The sequence below is a fragment of the Ammospiza nelsoni genome, chromosome Z, assembly GCF_027579445.1.
Source record: "Ammospiza nelsoni isolate bAmmNel1 chromosome Z, bAmmNel1.pri, whole genome shotgun sequence".
Lineage (NCBI taxonomy): Eukaryota > Metazoa > Chordata > Aves > Passeriformes > Passerellidae > Ammospiza > Ammospiza nelsoni.
This window is the reverse complement of record NC_080669.1, coordinates 21,840,486-21,859,379: the sequence shown is the minus strand read 5'-3', so window position 1 is coordinate 21,859,379 and position 18,894 is coordinate 21,840,486. Positions and strand designations below refer to the sequence as shown.

The 18,894-nt window shown below is 44.5% G+C and overlaps 1 protein-coding gene across 1 annotated transcript in view; it reads left to right on the top strand.

Annotated features, from left to right (window-relative positions):
• The window catches only part of CORO2A (coronin 2A), a 55,561-nt gene that overhangs the window by 30,399 nt on the left and 6,268 nt on the right, over nt 1–18,894 (top strand). Inside the window, exons 2-8 of the mRNA XM_059492121.1 lie at nt 3,694–3,894; nt 8,915–9,031; nt 13,578–13,727; nt 14,245–14,424; nt 15,233–15,349; nt 17,535–17,639; nt 17,976–18,072. Coding sequence (XP_059348104.1) covers nt 3,694–3,894; nt 8,915–9,031; nt 13,578–13,727; nt 14,245–14,424; nt 15,233–15,349; nt 17,535–17,639; nt 17,976–18,072 — 967 coding nt within the window. The remainder of the gene's footprint in view (nt 1–3,693; nt 3,895–8,914; nt 9,032–13,577; nt 13,728–14,244; nt 14,425–15,232; nt 15,350–17,534; nt 17,640–17,975; nt 18,073–18,894) is intronic.

Sequence of the window (18,894 nt, the reverse complement as noted above, 5' to 3'; positions counted from 1 at the left end):
CACGGGTGGTCTGCATGCCCCTGCTGTGGGCACCCTGGCATCTTGCTGTGCCACGAGCAGTGAGGTGAGGTGAGCTGGGAATCCCTCAGCTCTGGCTTCAGGCCTTTCCCAGTGCTGCCCACACGGGATTTTCAGGTCCTTGGGCTCTGCCCATATGGGCTTACACAGCTCAAACATGGCTGTGCAAGGAGAGACCCTCTGCACTGGGGCTGACCCTCCAGTGCAGGGAGAAAGCTAATGCTTTAGCTTTTTAGTCCAAAAAAACATTCAGAGAAAGCATATTGTTAAGGGACTGGGCAAAACATTAAATTTTCAGACATTTTTAAATGCACAAATAATGCCTTTTAATTATTCGAAGGTGCTCTTGCAATATAAAAGCAATCCTGTCTTACTGTTCTTGCAATATAAAAGCAATCCTGTCTTACTGACAAAATATTGGTATAGTTTTTGTCACTTTCTCCCCCCTCCCCCCCCTTCCTTATACCAAAAGTTGCTCTTTGCACTTTAAAAAAAGTAGTTACCTGTCCAAACAGCAGTTTTTATGAACGAGGAAGAAATGTGTTGTCATCACTTCCTGCCAGAGGAACAGGTGAGAAAGCTGAGCCTGCAAAGCATACTTCTGGTTTATTGGGTTGAAAGTCTGCCTTGTATGGGTGTGCATCTTGGTATGTTGGCAGTGGCATTTTTTAGGGCAGTACAAGATACACATGGCTGAGATCCAGAGGCCCTAAAATCACAGGATCACAGAACAGTTGAGATTGGAAGTGAACCCTTGAGATCATCTAGTCCAATCCTTCTTCTCAAAGCAGGATCAACTAGAAAAGTTGCCTAGGACTATGCCTCCAAGGATGGAAACTCCATAATGTTTTGGGCAACTGGTGCCAGTGTTGAACAACCCTCAGAGTTGGAGAAAAAGTGTTTCATTGCATATAAATAGAGTTTTCTGAGTTTCAGTTTGTACCCATTGCTTCTTGTCCAGCTGCTGGGCACTGCTGAGGAGAGTCTGCTTGTGTCTTCTCCACTACTACTCTAATACTGAGGTATTGGTGTGCATTGATGAGATCCTGCTGAGCTTCTGAAGAGTCCTGGCGTTCTCAATAGTTGCTCCTCTGCTTGGTGCTCCTTTCTCCAGAAGGGGCTTGAAACTTCAGACCACACACTCTCTCCCAGCTCAAAAGCAGTGTAGCTAGAATTACTTTGCAGCCAGGCAATTTAGTTCATTTTGAAAAGATAATAGTCCTGCTGTAAGAAGCAACTGCTGCATACTGCTGCATCTGGGCAATACAGTGATTCCTCCCCCTCCTCCTGGTGTGAGTAAACCTAACCACTAAAACTGTAATGAACATGAAATTGTTTGCGGACACTGCACCTCTGGGGCTGTTTGGGAAGGTAGCCACTTGCATATAACCTCAACTTGCTTTCTGCCTGTGAATATCCCTTCTTCCAAGATCAGCTTTCAGATTTGCTGCTTTCTTCTTCAAATAACTTGCATTTCTTTGTTTTTGTTTGGCACAGGTATCTCTCACTGTATAAAACCCTTCTCACCTAGTGTTTTCTGTGGAAGAGATTTATTCAGCTAAAAGTATGGACAAATTAGGGTTAGCATAGGTAAAACATGCTAAGGTAACAGAGAACAGCAAAGATGACTATGAAAGCAACTGGTGATCTGCCGGGACTCAAATACTACAGGCATATGTATTTGTCCAAGGCGGAGTTGTCTCTGAGCTGTGTCAGTAGAACTGGGAGGAGGCAGGAAATAGGATAAAACTTGTGTCCTAGTACTGTTCACAGCCCAAATCTTCCAGTGTGACACAGCTTTGTGGAACTTTGTATTGATGAGAGCTTGTAAAGCTCCAGTTTGACTGCCCGGTATCGAGCCATTTGGTTCCTTAGCCTTTGATAGACATCCCAGGAGGATGCAGTACCATGCCAGCAACATGGACATTTTGGTTTAAAATTGCTTAGACCTCTGCTTGTCAGATGCACTTGGCTTCCTGCCATTGAGTGCATGCACGCTTCCCTTGACCCTTCAACCATGTGAGCGAGCTCTCTAAGCCTTGCAGTAGCTCAAAAGCGAATTGGTTGTGTTCCCTTGTCAAATTGGAGTGTTGTTGACCCAGCATCACTGATAATACTATTCGCCAAATGCACATTAAAGAGGTCAATATGGGGCAAACCCATGCCTTCTGACAGTATTCGCCTACATTCCCAGCTGTTGTGTGAGGTGCTCTTTCACCCATAATCTTCCTGTCTTTCTTTTCATTTCTGCATTTCTTTTCCTTTGGGAAGTAGAATCTTCTCCCTACACTCATTGTATGCCTTTTACTCTCTAAATCTTGTGGGATCTGGGTTTAATAGTCTTAATTACCTTCTCTGACCAGCACTAATAGCTTCCTATTTGAAAATAGCTAGTTGAAGGACATGATTCTACCCCTCTGCTCTCATGAGACCTTACCTGCAACAGTGCATACAGTTTTGGTGCCTCCAACATAATAATGACATGGAACTGCTGGAGCAAGTTCAGAGGAGGGCTGTGAAATTGCTAAAAGGACTGGAGCACCTCCCCAGTGAGGACAGGCTGAGAAAACTGCGGCTGTTCTGCCTGGAGAAAAGACGACTGCGTGGAAACATCAATAGCAGTCTTCCAGTATCTGAAGGGTTCTACAGGGAAGGTGGAGAATGCGTCTTCACCAGGAAGTGTAGTGGTAGGACAAGGATTAATGCATACAAACTGAAAGAGGGGAAACTTAGATTAAATATTAGTAAGAAATTCTTTACTTTGAGGGTGGTGAGATACTGGAACAGGTTGCTCAGAAAAGCTATGGTTCCCCATTCCTGACAGTGTTTGAGGCTGGTTTGGATAAGGCCTTGAGCAACCTGGTCTAGTGGGAAGTGTCCCTGCCCATGTCAGGGGGGTTGGAACTAGATGGTCTTCAAGGTCCATTCCAACCCAAACCATTCTACGACTCTGTGACTGTATGATTTTATGAACTCTGTTAAATCAGTTCCATTAAGCCTCACTGCCTTCTGTGAGAAGAGGTTCTTGTGTTTAGCATTCTTTATGTGTCATTTAAACACCATTTAGAATGCATTCTGTCAGAGGGCTATAGTGCAGTTATAAACCAGACACGCACAACATAATTGTCTGTAGAAAAAAGATCAACAGGTGACTGTAGCTATTCCTGTGATCTGCCAAACTTATTTTTTCTGTTCATGTGAGCAAAATTTAGAACCAGTTTTGGTTCTTAACCACCTGAGGGCTAAACAAAGCATACATCCAGATTGGCTTGTTCTGTCACCATCTTTCATGCTTTCCATGCTCAAGATGTTGTATTTTTCATGCTTTCTGAGCTCTATCGTACCAGAATTCATCTCCTCTTGAACTTGCTGCCATGTGGCCCTACCCCAGCGATAGAGACTGCTGACACGTGCACAGTCCAGCTGGCTGGTGATGCTGAGAGCTGTCACTTCTTCCCTGCACTCTCCTCTCTCCATCAGAGATGTGCAACAGGGTTATGGCAAAGGGGTGAACGCCACAAAAAAACTGCGTCTACAGCTTGCTGGCTGAGGGTTGGTGAGAGCAGCCCGGGTGGGGAGGGTGAGCCTGTGGTGGGGAGAGGGGCGTGGGGCTCTGCAAGCCTTGCCAGGATGGCCTGTCCTTATGCCTTGGATGTTGTGTTTCTTTCCTTGCAGATGTCGTGGCACCCACAGTACCGCAGCTCCAAGTTCCGCCATGTGTATGGCAAAGCTGCCAGCAAGGACAAGTGCTACGACTGCGTGCCCATCACCCACAACATCAACGACAACCACTTCTGCGCCGTGAACCCCAGCTTCATCGCCGTGGTGACCGAGTGCGTGGGCGGCGGCGCCTTCCTCGTCATTCCCATCAAGCAGGTGAGCTCCCCAGGCAGAGCTGGCTTTCGGGAGCCCCTCAGGAGGCTGGAGGAGGGACATCGTCTAGGGAGCTGGGTCACAGAGGATAGTCAGTTAATGCTGTTACCCAAATTGCAAAGTGATGGAAGAGGCCCCAGTTGCCCTAGCAGGTGACTCCTGGCATGTGTGTATTTGTATGTCTTGCATTGCTGCTTGCAGATTTTTAACACCTTGCTTCATTTTACAACTCATTTGCCTTTCTTGTATAGTCAGCCGAATGTACTGTTCAGATGTTTGTCTCCTGGGAGAAACTGCAAATTAAAAAGTATTTAGTGGGTAAAGGGGGCAAAACCAGAAAGCTGCTTTAGCGACATGGATTCAGCCGTGACCAAAGGAGAATATGGTATGTTTTGTTCTACCGCCTCCTTCGTGAAAGAATGGAGACACAGTTATCAGGCAATGAAGCTGTTAAACTTCAAGCAGTGATGCTGTGAAGACTTCCCTTTCAGAAACAAATCCCATGTATATGAGTTTTCATGACTTAGGATCTGGTGAGAGGGAGAAGCTGGCTGTCTGATGTTTATTGCTTCAGTAAAATTAGGCATGCACTGGATTAACTTCAATATGGGATTACGATCTCTCTGGAATCAGGACAGAACAGATGAAAGGCAAAAGTTCAGCCTTTAATTAAAAGTTAATTGATGGTGTTATTGTAATGCCACTTTTTCAATATATATTTGCTAAGGATGAAAGTGAACTGGTTGTGCTGGAAGAACCTAGCACAGTTTCTGGCCCTTCTGGACTTTGTTAATTCATTCCTTCAATGCTGGTGCAGTTCAGAGACTGTCCTTCTAAAATTAACCACTACCCTGTTTTTCTTGACTGATTCACTTCTGCCTCCGCAATGATGGTCTGTTGAGGCTCAACAACTTGTCCTTATCACAGAACTGCATCTGTTGGCCGACAGCTCTTGACTGTGGGGGATGTGGTGTGGGACCAAGCTCTGAAAGTGCTGGCAAAAGTAGCTGAAGTTGCTTGTACTGCTTACTATTAATTTTTCTGTCTTCTCACCTCTTCTCAGCTTGGCTAGTCTTTGTAGTAATTTTTCCTTCTTACACCTGCTCAGATACTCCACCCAGTTTTGAAATATTGCCTGCAGAAATCAAAGGCATGGTGGACCAAAAAAAGATACAGAAAAGGATAATTAAAGTATGTCAATGAAAATGTAAAAGTACTTTCATATGAGGAAAGACTTTGCAGGTCAGGCCTCAGTCAGTCTGGGAAAAAAGGCAAGATGTATGAAGGTGTGAGGAGAAGAAGTTTAAGGAGCAACTCCTTTTGATTTGTTTGGTGAAGGGGATTCTGGAGCAGACCGTTAGCCGCAGATGTAAATGCTGCTGCAGTTCAGATGTGGGGCTCTCTGTTCTGGATGCTGATGAGTCTGGAAGAATTAATGGCTTCAAAATGGAGCTATGGACAGGAGCTGTCCCTTAAGGGTTAATCTTTGGTTGTGGATCAGAGAAATTAGGTGCTTCACATGGCTGTTCTCTGAATAGCTGTTCCTGACCTATGCTGGGGGGTAAAACAGCCTCAGCCTCCCAAAGAAAGGGAGCCTGAGTCAGGACCTGCCATACCAGCTACTTTGTTTTGGCTACTCCACTTCCAAAGTGGTACCATCTGGTGCAAAGCAGAAACTTTTGACTTGTGCTTCTGATGGTGGCTTTTTGTGACTGCCATCTCTTGGTGTGAAGGTGAGCCATGGCAGACAGTGTGCTGGACACTTGGCTTGTGGCCTCGGCTGCCAGGGCACAAAGGCAGCTTGTTCTGTAAGAGGACAGTATTGCCCTCTTACAATGGACAACTGACTGTGGTTATTTTTCACCGGATTCACGGGAAGCAGACATGTCCCAAGTGCAACAAAGTGTGAAGGAAGAGCCCAAGAGACCAAGAGCCAGGATGACATTTGGTCAAAGCAAGAGGTAATAGCCGGGACAGGGAGGGCTACAGTTGCTGAAGAGGATAAACAACCTGTTCAGGGAGCTGTTCTTGTCCCTCCCTCCAATGTTTTTTAGTTCATTCTACATGTGTTGCTGCTAGGGTGGCCGCCTGTCTAAGGATGTCCTTGAATGAAGCCTCAGCTTTGTCCTGTTTAACTGCACCTCCTTGCTTGTTTGTTGTACTCCTCTCCTGCTGAGTCACAGGCACCAAGGTCTCTCATCTCTTGAATAAATACCACTTCTTTCCTTCTGCACCAGTCTTCTACTCTGAGAGCCTGGGGGTGGGGTAGGGCTAGGGACAGTGGAGGTTATGTAAAGAATGAGTTCTTTGCCCTAGATACCATCCTTATAGCAGGCCTTTGCAGTCAGCCTTATAAGAAATTAGCTGAATATTTGCCATCACTCTGGAAATGGTCTGTAGCAGGGTGTGTCAGTGACATCCCGGTGAATATGTGCCACTGAAACCAGCTGGGTGGAAGGGCAGCACATCTTAACAGAGAGGCAAGGGGCTGCAGCCACAGTGGTTGCCTGGTGCCCAGAACAGGCTGACTGACTGTAAATCTCACAGGTTCAAGGAGACATGAGCTCGGTGACTGTAAATGAGAGATCAACTGCTTTCCCACAGTGTGGCCTGGGTGTAGATGTGCAGGGGAAGTGCATGCACAGCATGCCAAGGAAAGATCTTGACTGTGAGGGAAATGTTGTGCCCTTCCTTTGAGAGGTGAAGTCCTGCCTTTTTCCTTTCTTGATGACCAGACTGTTGAGACCGCGTCTGTCTCTTCCTCTGCAGCAAAAAAAAAAAAAAAAAAAAAAGTGAGAACAAGGTCCCAGGAGATTATTTATGCCCAGATCTGCAATCTCCAGTCTTTCAATGTGTCAGCACCAGGTGTGAAAGGGAGGATATCTGTGGCTGTGCAGACTTCATAGACACAAACTCCCGTCCCTTCTCTCTGGGAACATGGACTGTAAAATGAGAGTGCTGGTGACCCTTCTGGCCTTGCAGAACTGACACGTGTGTGAGTGCTGTGCTGGTGCCCTTCAGGGGCAGAGGTGAGGCTGACTGACCTCACAGTAATCTACCCCGCAGAAATCTGCTGGGAGAGTTTTGACGGATGTTCCACTAGAAGTGATTTTTGTCAGCAAGCTCCAAGCTTTTCAGAAGTGCTAGAACTTTAGAAAGGGAGTGGTTGAAAAACTGCTCATTTTCAAGCTCTGCAGGCAACTGTGGAAGTCAGGCACCACTTCATGGAATGACAACACATCTAGTTACTGAAATAGTTTTTGATCTGTAGAATGAAATTTCCTCCAGCAGTGAAGATCTTCACTTCCACATGCAGATGTGCATCTGAGACCAGCAGCTCTAGCTTTATGTCATGTGCGTTTTCTTGGCTCTTGGGAGGTTCATGTGTGGCGAGTCCTGCTCTTGTCCCAGGGCTTGCAATGGGGCAGGTGAGACTGGTGGCTTGGAGAACAAGGGCTCCTTTTCCAAAGCCCGGGAGTGGGGTAAGTGGGAGTGGGGTAAGAGAGCTTTGAAGGACGGGTCAGGCAAACTGGGCTTAGGACAGCCTGGGAGTCTCCCAAAACGGAGTGGGGAGCAGACAGGCAACTAGCTCTGGGAGGGGACAGAGTTCCCTTAAGGATCAAGGGATCCCTGTCGATCCAGCTGTCCACCCCTTTTAGTTGTCATCTTGAAACCAAGCTCTGAAGCCTACAAAAGGACACTGTGGGTGGAGGAGTGCTTCTTATTAAAGGCCTTTTATCTCTCTTCTGCCTTCCCAAATCTCTTTGCATTGTCGCTGTTATAAAAGGAAATTGGTTTAGGCTGTAGTTTGAAAAACCACAGTCTTTTACATTTCAAAGCCCTTTGGATGTTCAGTTTAAAGCAGGTTAGTCCCAGTTTATACAACAAACTTTCCAGTGAAGCCAGAATAATTACACACTGATGTCCTGTTCTGTATGCAGAATTGCAAAAACCCCCCAAAATTTAAAAGCTGGGAAAATTATATCCTATCCACAGCCTGTTTAGGGGTAGCAGACTCCCCTCAGCTCTGCTCTCCTTAGGCCCACCTCTGGAGAGTTGCAGGGAGTAGTACATCTACAGAAGTGTCTGCTTTCTGGGAGAGCACACATTTGCAATCATTTTGGTCTGCAGTTCTTCCAGGCAGGAAGCAGTAAGCTGGTAAGCACCACCACTCTTGCCATTCTGTCTCCTTTCTTCAGTGACCGACTTCTGCTCTTTAGCTAATGCCTGGGGCGTGTCAGGGGGCTCCCCACACTTCCTGCTTCTTATAGAGGGAAGCAGGCATTACTTCAGTGTTAATAAAACCACCACCACCCTTTCTGCTATTTAAATATTCAGACTTGACTCTCCAGCAGAGACCGTGACGGCAGTGTGGGTTTGTTCGATGCAATACAGCCCCCATCTGGCACAAGGCTCCCAATACACCTTAGGGCACTGAGTCTGGGATTTGTACCAGCACTGCTGGTTTTGGGCTTTTTTTGAGAGTTCAGAATGCTGATTGAATTTGATGAATGGCTGGATTTAAACACCATCAGAGAGAAATAGCTTGCTGAAAGAAAAACGGTAATTTGTAATTTGTGTCACAAATACCTCTTTGGTAAACCCAAAACCAAAATAATTTTTTTTTGCTGCTTGTAGGAAATATCTTCTGAAGGAGAGTTTGCTGTTGTTTATCCCCCCATCAGAAGATCTCTAAAAAATGTCAAATATTCATCTCATTCATAGATGTTTCTTCTCTAAATTACTCTTTGGTGTCTGAACCCAATACTGTCTTCCAAATGTGTAGGCATGTATGGAAATTTTTTCACAGCAACATGTTCTTGGGAAGGTCTGGCAGACTTTCTTTCCTTTAAGGTGGTATCATCAAGACTTGACTAGCAGGGACAGCAAAAACCCCATCTTTAACAGACAGAGAGCATCCAGGGCATTTGGAGAACAACAAGCAGAAAGTTTCTTTGTGGAGCTGCCTTGAAAATGCCCTGTAATTCCACGGCTCACCCTGATTATATTTATTTTTTTCCAGACAGGCAAGCTTGACCCACATTATCCCAAAGTATGTGGGCACAAAGGAAATGTTCTGGACATCAAGTGGAACCCATTCAATGACTTTGTAATAGCTTCATGTTCAGAAGATGCCACAGTAAGTTTACTACTTTGTACTGTGTGTTAGTACCTGGCTAATGTGCTTTTTGGAGAATGAAGTTGAAAGAAACCAAAAGTTCATGAATATGAAATGATGTGAGGTGTGAAAGCATGCATATACTTATTTAAGAAGTCAGGAAAAAGTAAGATTCCTTTCTTTCTCCTGAATTCAGACCTTTGTGATGCCTTCCAGATGAAATACCAAATCAGTGTAATGAGGAAAATTTATTTTGTGGGGGCTTGTGCCTTTTTGTGGTGTGTTTGTATGAGGAAAACAAAATATGAGTTTAAAATGGAAGGGCTATTAAAGTTTAATCTCTTTGAAACTCTGTCTTTACTTTAAAAAAAGCTTCAACACAACATTATCTGGATCAGCTCTTTCAGATTAATTCCCCACAGAGCTTGTTCCTGCACTCTGTAGAGTCATGCTGGATCAGCTGTGGTGAGGAATATGCATCTTACACTTCTGCAGTGGGTGCTTTGGCTGAAGTTAGTGTGGGTAAGATGTAGACACTGTGGTAATTGGAAGATTCTAGTCATGTTTGTAAGGGACAATTTAGCTCATATCTCCCTACTGGAAGGTCACTTTCAAAAGGTCTTGTAAAAAGTGTGATGCTGATGTCTTTGATAGTGAGAATATCTGACTAACTGCCATGCTTTTTTCCAGAGATCCCATGTGAGATCCCACTGGGTTTATTCTCACTCTGCCATAGAGCATCAGGGAGTTTTCTCCTGTTATTTTCTCCAGACCTGGCTTGGTTCACATGCTCTGCCATTTTAGTTCTGCCAAAAAGTCAGTCTTGATTATAAGCTTTTTTGATTGTCCTTCATGCTTGTTTTGCTTGTTTGGATACTTCTCTGTGGGTTTGTGGTTTTTTGGTTTTTTTTTTTTTTTCTTTTTTTTTTTTTCTTTTAAGTTTTCTTTCAGTTTCTGAACTGATGGTGAAGATTTTATTGTATCTTCCAACCTGTATCCAGGCTTTCATGCTATCTCAGGAGGTATGGCATGGTATGGCTTACTTGTGGCAGAGGGCACCACCTTGGCCACTCTTTTGAGCCTCATATGAGAAGTGAGCACAATCCTCAAAACATCCCACTGTAGTTACAGAATCACAGAAGCGTTTGTGTTGAAGGGGAGGTTTCTTTCACCACCTCTCTAGGCAGAGCACTTGTTCCCATTCTTCCTTCCTCCCAAGGAGAATTTTTTTCCTTCCAGTGCAGTTAATGACGGCTGTATCCTGTCCTCCTACTGTGCATTTCAAGACAGAGCCTGCCTCTCTTTTCTCAGTTAGTCTTGTAAGTACTGAAGCTTTTATCAATTTGCCTGGAAGCTCTCTCTTCTCCAGGCTGAGCATGCCCATCTCCCCCAGCTTTTACTTGCAGGATAAAGTGCTGTAGTCTCTTGGGCATCCTGGTAGGCCTCTAGCATCTTTCTTGCACTGAGGGGTACAAAACTGGATGCACTATCCCCAGATTTCCTTTCCAGTTTTCTCCAGAATGTTGACACTGGATCATTCCTCAGACTAAAGAATGGAAACGGAGCATGTCACAGGTCTCAGTACCAAAAGTTGTTCCAAGAAGTCTGCCTGTCTGTGACTGTACTCGCTTTTTACTATTCTCCCATCCTCATCCTAGCACCAGAAAATGGTATCTTAGGGCTCTTCTGCACTGTGACGTGGTGCAGAGATATCTCTTCCCTGCCTGCTAAGTTGTAAGGACAGCAGACTGTGTTTCTTGGTGTGACTGTCTTTCCTGGTACCTCATAGCTGGACCTTGGATGTCACTTCCTCTATGCCCTACTCAAATAATTGGGTTTCTCCAAGCCTTGTTCAGATGAGCTGAGAAGATCTCTAAGGCTGCAGATCCTGTGGCCTCAGTAGGTCCTTCTCCCAGGGGTTGAGTATCCTTCTAGGGAAAATGGGATGCATCTGATCTCCAGGCATTGCCATATTGCCATATACATCCATTGCCTTTGATGCTCTCCTTTTGTACCTTCAAAGAGTTTGGCTCCATCCTCTCTGTGCCTTCATGCTATGTAGTTGAAGGGCAGCCAGAGACTGAACAAATTATTTTCTTTCGAGCTCTCCTCAGATTTGCTGTGTTGCTGCTTCCTTCTCATCTCTTGTCTGCTGTTTGACTCATTCTGTGAGGTCAGCATCTTACTTGACCTGCCTGTTCTGGAGAGCTCAGATTGGACATACTGTTGAGACATCTTCATGGCAATATTTCCTCTGTTTTAAGAGAAGTTTGAGGAAGGTTTTTTGGGGGTCACAGAGGTGTCCACCACTTCCACTGGGCTGGATATAAGAGGAAAAGCCTTCCTTCCAGCCTGTTGTTAAAAGCCTGGTGCTCTCTTCTATTTCTGAGCATTAGTAAGCCACTGTGCATCTAAAGGATGCATCTACAAGGATGCATCTAAATGCTTACTGGGCTGGGCCTCCCTTTGAGCAAGGCTACAAGCCTTCCGAGTAGATAAGGGAAATTTCACTTCTCCCACATTGCTCAGAGGTTTCTTGACTGTTAACCAGCCTTTCCGGAGCTTGCTTTAGTGGTACCACTGTTACCAAAAATTGGTAAAAATAAAAGCTTCTTAACACTAACATAGCATTAAATAGCAGACATTCTTTATTTAGCTGGGTGCATGAGGGGATATCTCCTCTGAAATATCATGCATGCTGACTACAAAAGGAATTCCTGTTTGGATACTATATTTTATGTACATAGTCACTGATTTCTCCCTGAATAAGCATAATAATTTCCCTAAAATCAGTAACATATTTTCTCTCTCTTTAACTCATGTGTTCTTCTGTCCTGGGTATCTCTTTGGTCATCCCTGGTCATCAGTGACTCTCAAAGTCATATTTGACCACCCAGTCAAGTGGTAAAAGTTGGCACAACTGGGCTGGTTGCTTTCCAGTTCTTCTTCTTACAGAATGGGCATTGTGCAGTTCCACAGGCCAGTGGTTTTTGAAGAATAGGCATTGTGTTAGTCTGCCAGGTGCAGACCATTTTTCATCTGACAGCGCTACAGCTATCTTTTGTGGTGCACAGCTGGAGCTATGTAGAATGGTACTTTTGGGCATGGAAAGGATTGCATATTCTCTGTGAATAGTGAGTTCCAGTTCTCCCTGCTGTTTCAGGTGGGCTTGGGGCTGAGGCCTATGCAAAGGCCTAGGGGCTAAGAGTTTGAGCTTATCTTCTTAGCCCTTCTGTTCTTCTTGGCAAATCATCAGGCATGAAGAGTTCAACTTGTTGAAGTTCTGCTGCCCTCTGGTTAGAGGGGCAACTCTGTGCCTTTTGCTTCATTTTATCAGACTTTCTTCAAGAGGTAGCAGGGTAGACAGCTTGCTCATGCTTGGACTGTCCCTGCTTGCCCTGCAGGCCTGAGTCCAAGACCTGCTTATTCTGCACACTAAAGAACTGGAAATTTCTGCCTTTTAATGCAGTCTGAGATTCCAGCCAGGTGCTTTTCTCTGCTTTTAAAACCAACCATTTCACAGCACAAGGAGTGGGTGGCTCATTCTAGGCAGTTCTTGTCAGCATGAACACAACCTGTTTTCCCTTTTCTAGTCTCTTAGCCCCATTTCTTTAGTGATAGCTGTTGAAACTGTAAGGAATCAGTCAGTCTGATTGTAAAGTGTGATATTTTCTCTAACTGCTGTAGAATTTCATGCAGATACTGCTGGACTCTACAGCCATTGTGTTTCTGGTGGGCTTGATTCCTTATTGGGGTAAAGAATACACTGTGGAGAAGGGTGCTGATGCCAGGAGGTCCCAGAATTTGGGTCTCCTTCTTATTTGTCTTAGAAAGGTGTGATCCTCATCAACCAAACAGTAGGAGACTTGGGCATCTGTGGCTGATTTCCACAAACTATGTTCCAAAGAGCATTTTGCTTTTGCTTCAGGCTAAGAAATAAAAAAATTATGACACAAGCATAGTAATTTTCATTGAGCCAAAGGATTAATCATCTGTTAGCATCCTAAATACTTGTGTTTCGAGGGTTAGCGTGGGAAAGAAGAAAACAATAGCAGAAACCAGCAAGAGGTTCAGCCCCTCTTGCTGGTTTCTGCTATTGTTTTCTTCCGCCACAGGAGGACAGAGCATTTTTGTCTTCATCCCTCTAGAAGGGATGCAGCATCCCTCCAGAAGGACCCAGAGCTGTAGGTGGGCCTGTTACAAGACAGCACGCTCCCAGTGCTGAGTGGCTTCAGTACACTTAAGAGGCAAGGTCTGCAAGATTAGTGGTTTATTTCTTCCCCTTGGGAATAACTTTTCATAATTGTGCTGACAGGTCTAAGGGTTGGATTGCCAAATTTAAAGAAACCCTGGTAGGACTGTTGTCTGAAGATAGAACATAAAGAGGAGTCTTCAGGTCCACAGAATAGTAAAGATACAAATAACAAAGATAGATGTTCAAAAAAGCCAGTTACATTCCTATTCACTACAAATGGAAGAGTAATTCCAAGGCACTTAATAGCTATTGGTAAATTCTGAATTAGCTCCTTCTCAGGAATCTCACAAAGACCCATGCTGTGCCATTCAGGTTAAAATCTGGGACATCCCCAATCAGTTGCTAAAAAGAAACATTACCACTCCGAAGAAAGAACTTCTTGGGCATGCTCGAAGAGTTGGTCTGATTGAATGGCATCCCACGGCTGATAACATCCTCTTCAGCTCTGGCTATGACTACAAGGTGGGTCTGTGCTCCTAGGACACGCTGTTTGGCTTGGTGCTTTGAAATTTGTTTTAATTTCAAGCTGTAAGATGGTACTAAAGAGTTTGGAAGCTTTCTTCAGGGGGAATTTCCATGATGACCCAAAGGCAAAAGGATGTTGCTATAAGTTCAAAAGGACTGTCTAATTTTCCAGCCTTCTGATGAACTTCAGTCTACTCTGCACTTCTCATTTACTGAATTGCATACAGCATGCAATGCCGTCCACTTTTCTTTGTGCTACTGCATGTATATGCACTGATGTTGTCTATTTTTATGTACAAAATGTGGTTTCAAAGGAAATTAAAATATTGGACATTCTTAGCTGACATTGATATGTTGCTGTTAGTATCAGGAATTATTTTAAGTGCTGAAGAACAATCACTTATGATGGTAAGACCTATACATGTAGAGAAAAGATGAAGAAGTGAATAGAGTACACAAAGTCCCGGGTGTGAGGCAGCAAAGGACTGATTTTGTAAAATTATTTTTGCTCCAGATAATGATCTGGAACCTTGATGTCATGGACGCTGTTATTTCAAACCCAGTGAAGATTCTTGATGCTCACAAAGATGTGGTCCTCTCCATGTCATTCAACACAGATGGCAGTCTCCTTGCCACTGCTTGCAGGGACAGAAAGATACGTGTGATAGACCCTCGTGCTGGAACAGTCCTACAGGTAGGTTGGGTTCAGAGGTCTATGGTCCATCTGATCTCGCCTCTTGGAGTGTTTCCTCTCCTCAGTACCTTCATTGCCATAAAAGACGATGCATCTGCATTGCTCAAGGCACTATATGGTGCTGTTCCCTTCTGCTTTCCGCAGAATGCTTGCTGTCATTGTTGAAAACAGGGATTTTGTGTCTTGATACAATATTCCTTGCTCCTTGAAACCTTACTTGGATTGTATTGTTTTCATAGGTACCTCCTGCAGCCCATGGAGGGAATGTAGAGATCAGGTGGAGAGGTGGATGCAAGTGTACATTTGTCCCAATGACAAATATCTCAATGGTTGTTCTTGTTGCCTGGATTTTATTGGCTAGGTGCTGCTGGCTGCATTTTGTAGCTATTTGCAGAAGTTTATGTACACAGAAAGTCATGCCTGGAACTACTAAAGACTGCTGTCTTGCAAATATGTGAATCAACAGCTAGAGAGGTGAGACTGGCTCAGCCAGTCAGAGCAGGGTGTTGATAGCACCAGGATTGTGGGTTTAATCCCTGTATGTGCCATTTGCTTTAGAGTTGGACTTGATGATCTTTGTGTGTCCCTTTAAACTCAGAATATTCTATGATGTGTTGTTGAGATTTTGGGAATGATCCTGAGGAGTTTAGGCCACTATTTTCAGATGCCTGTGAAATCCTGCTCACCATTGTTCAGCTGGGCTGAGCAGATCTTTCAGATGTGAGTGAATGAGAGTTGTCAGGGAACATGAAATGTCACTATGCAACAGATATTGTCTTACTCAAGCAGTGTCCTTTCTCTTCTACAGGAAGGAAGCTACAAGTCTCACAGAGTCAATAAAGTCTCATTCCTTGGAAACATGAAAATGCTGTTTTCTACTGGAACATCTCGGTGGAATAATAGGCAAATTGCATTATGGGATCAAGTGAGTTGGATCAAAAATCTTAACCCTACCAGCTTCTGTTTTCTCTCTTTTGCTGTCACTTTAACTTTCCACCTGCCACATACACAAGAATTAATTTATAACAGGAATTCAGAAGTGATCTGTCAGATTCTTGAGTGGTGATAGGTCTTACTGGTGTGAGACATAACTGAGTTTCTGGAGAGGTTTTCAACATAGAAGCCTAAGAGAGCAAAGTGAATGCTGTGCCCATGTCCTGGTTTTGGCTGGGATAGAATTAATTTTCTTAGTAGCTGGCACACGGTTGTGGTTTGGATTTAGTGTTGAAAGCACACTGACATTTTGGGGTGTTGCTAAGTAGTGCTTACCCTAAGTCAAAGACTTTTCAGTGTCTCATGCTCTGCCAGTGTGCAGGTGCACGAGAAACCGGGAGGGAGGATATCCAGGACAGCTGATCTGAACTGGCCAAAGGGATATTCTATACCATAGAACGTCATGCTCAACTGGGGGGACTTGGTCAGGAGCCATGGATTGCTACTCAGGGACTGGTTGGGCATTGGTCAGCGAGTGGTGAGTGGTTGTGTTGTCCATCACTTATTTTTCTTGAGTTTTATCCCTCTCTCTCCCTTTTCTTTTCATTACAATTGTTATTGTTCTTTTTTTTTTTCTTTTTTTTTCAATTACTTAACTGTTTGAATCTCAACCATGGGTTTACTTTTCTCTGATTCTCTTCTCCATCCTACCAAGGGGAAGCGGGCAAATGGCTGCATGGTACGTAGTTGCTGACTGAGTTAAACCACAGCAGCCTGCTACAAGAAGAAATTGTTCAAAGGACCTCATGGTTACTGTAGCTCTGACTAAACCTGGCTCTTACTGGTCTTACTGGCAAACTGGTCCTGGAAAGAGAAATGAGCTCTAGACACAGCATACGCAGATGAAGCCCTGAAAGAAGAAAATTATGTTGGGTGTTTTTGATTTCTGATGATTCCTGACAGTAGACTACTGAGGTAGTGCTTAATTGGTCATTTCCAAGACATCTGATCTCCTCTCAGGATGGCTGCTCTCATCTGCCGTTTTATATGCAGTGAGATATTTTTACTTTGTCAGCATCTAAACATGTCTCTGTGCATCAAGCACCATGCAGCACAATCTTTTGTCTCTTCGTAGTGCTGTCATGCTTTGTTACCAGACAAAGCTGATAGGCCAGGCCTACCATTTGCTATGTTTTGGCTATGTTTGGACATGGCTTCTTAGCACATGTGAGAGACAAAGCACTATGCTGCTGTCTGAAGGCTTTCCACAATGCTAAGCAGTGCTGTGACTCTTCGTGGGTGTCATGTCAGGGTTTTAAGTGCTTGGTTTAAAAACATAGTGGAAAGATCTGTGAAGCAAGGTGTGTAAAACCTCCTTAGGAACAGGGATTGGCACAGAGCCTCCCCAGCAAGCCTCTTTCTTATGTCCACACCATCTAAACAGAGGCCTTGGCTTACTGCAGCCTGCAGCTGGTCAGTTCTGCAAGAGAAAATGTGTGTTAACCCTATGCTAAGTACATGCTAAGTACATGTGGTGAGAATCGCCACATGGACAGCCATAAGACACCAGAGTCTGCTTTGTCAGGCCTCCCAAAATCACTCCTTTCAGCAGTGCAGAGATAGCTTTGTACAAGACACGAGAGCTTTGCATATGGAGTGGTGTGCTGTGTCCTCCTACATGGCTTACCTGCAAAAGGCCAGTGGGAGGTTCTGTCCTTGTATCAGGCACCTTCCCACTGTGCAATGCTGAGATTGCTTGGCTGATGCAGACTGCTCTTGTGGGTGGTGCACTGTTGTGAAAGTATTGCCTAGAGTAGAGGTTTTGCGAGAACATGAGTAAAATTCAGTGTGAATTTTACACCATTGGTGCAGGTGTACCCTGAAGGCCCCTTCATCTGCCGTCTGGCCCATGTAGAGGCAGGCAGTGTTTCTTACCATATCTACCCTGAAATGCCATCAGATACCTGAGGTGTTATAGTGGTAGGAACTTCAGACAAGGACTGGGACAGAGCACCCATTTCTCACCCACAGAGCTTTGCAGGAGTCCGTGCATGGCTGTGGGTCATTACAGAGCTGTGCTCACATGCCACTGCCAGGTGCGGCTCAGGTGAGGTGTCTTGGACTTGAGGTGATTCACAGGTGATTGCAGCTGACTCTTTTTCCTGTGTCCTGCCCAGAATGACCTTTCTGTGCCTTTACTGGAGGAGGATCTGGATGGCTCCTCGGGACTGCTGTTTCCTGTCTATGACTCTGACACACACATGCTTTATGTGGTGGGGAAGGTAAGTGCTTTCCACATCAGCAAGTGCAGGCCTGTTTGATTCTGCTGTCAGCCTGTGTTGTGACAGACTGAGGTCAAAGATGCTTCTGAAGCATGTTAACCTAAGGATATGAGCAGAGGGGGTGGGGCCAGAGGGTTCTTCCTCATCAGGCCACATTTACCACCTTTACAGATGTACCATGTTTATTGTGGAGAGGTACGCAGCTGGGTCCTAACCTTCCCGTGTAGGAATTTGTTTCGTGGTTGATCCTGCATGGTTTCTTGGGGCCAGGAATTCTTCTCAGATTGTTATGCTGAACAGCAGGGTCTGGCTGATGTTGATTTTCTTTGCCTTTAGGGTGATGGAAACATACGGTACTATGAGATAAGCCCTGAGAAACCATACCTGAACTACCTGATGGAATATCATTCTCACTTACCACAGAAGGGAATTGGTGAGTGGCAGAATGTCTAATGTTACAAGAGGATTGTGGTTTCTTAATTTTAGAGGCTGCCAGAGTCTAGGAATATCCAAAATACTGTTTAGAAAAGAGAATGGAGAACCTCCACACAGGTTTACAGGTGCTTACAGTCAGCTTGGCATAGCTCATCCAAATATGACAGGTGGTATTACAGGGTCAGAGCTTGGAAAGGGCCCTTCTGACCAGCATGGGCTGGGCAGTTTTACCAGTCAGTGCTATGTCTCCTCTCACATACCTAGTCAAGGTGGAAAGGAGGATATTCTGGATTTAAAAGTAGAGAATGCTCCTTGCCGTTTGTCAATCTGTTTCAAGATTTTTGTCTTTGAGCTCTATTTCCATCATTCCCACTCTGTGATTTCTGTTGTAACAGATGCTTCACAGCTTAATGCCTTCAGTCTTTATTGCTGTCTACCTTCTTTTTTACTGACATTTCCTATTTAGAAATAGATCTTTTATGATTAGGTCACCTCTCCTCCCTTGGAGACCCTTGCTTATTAACCTCTCTGTGTACTACCCACTGTTTAACTAATGTCACAGAATTTAGCTTTCAGCCCTCAGACCTTATTGTTAACCCTTTCTTGAACCTTGTCTGGTCTACTCTGAGTCATATTCCTCTACATGTTTTTAGGATCATTAACACTCCTCCACACTACCTGTGGACACTCCTGCTTGTAGAGAACATTGGTATGGATATTTGGCAGCACTGAATTTTGTGCCTGCAGGTTGCCTTAAAAAAAAATAAAGGAATATATTATTTAAAACGTAACTGTAAGGATCTCCTCGTTATTCAGTGTT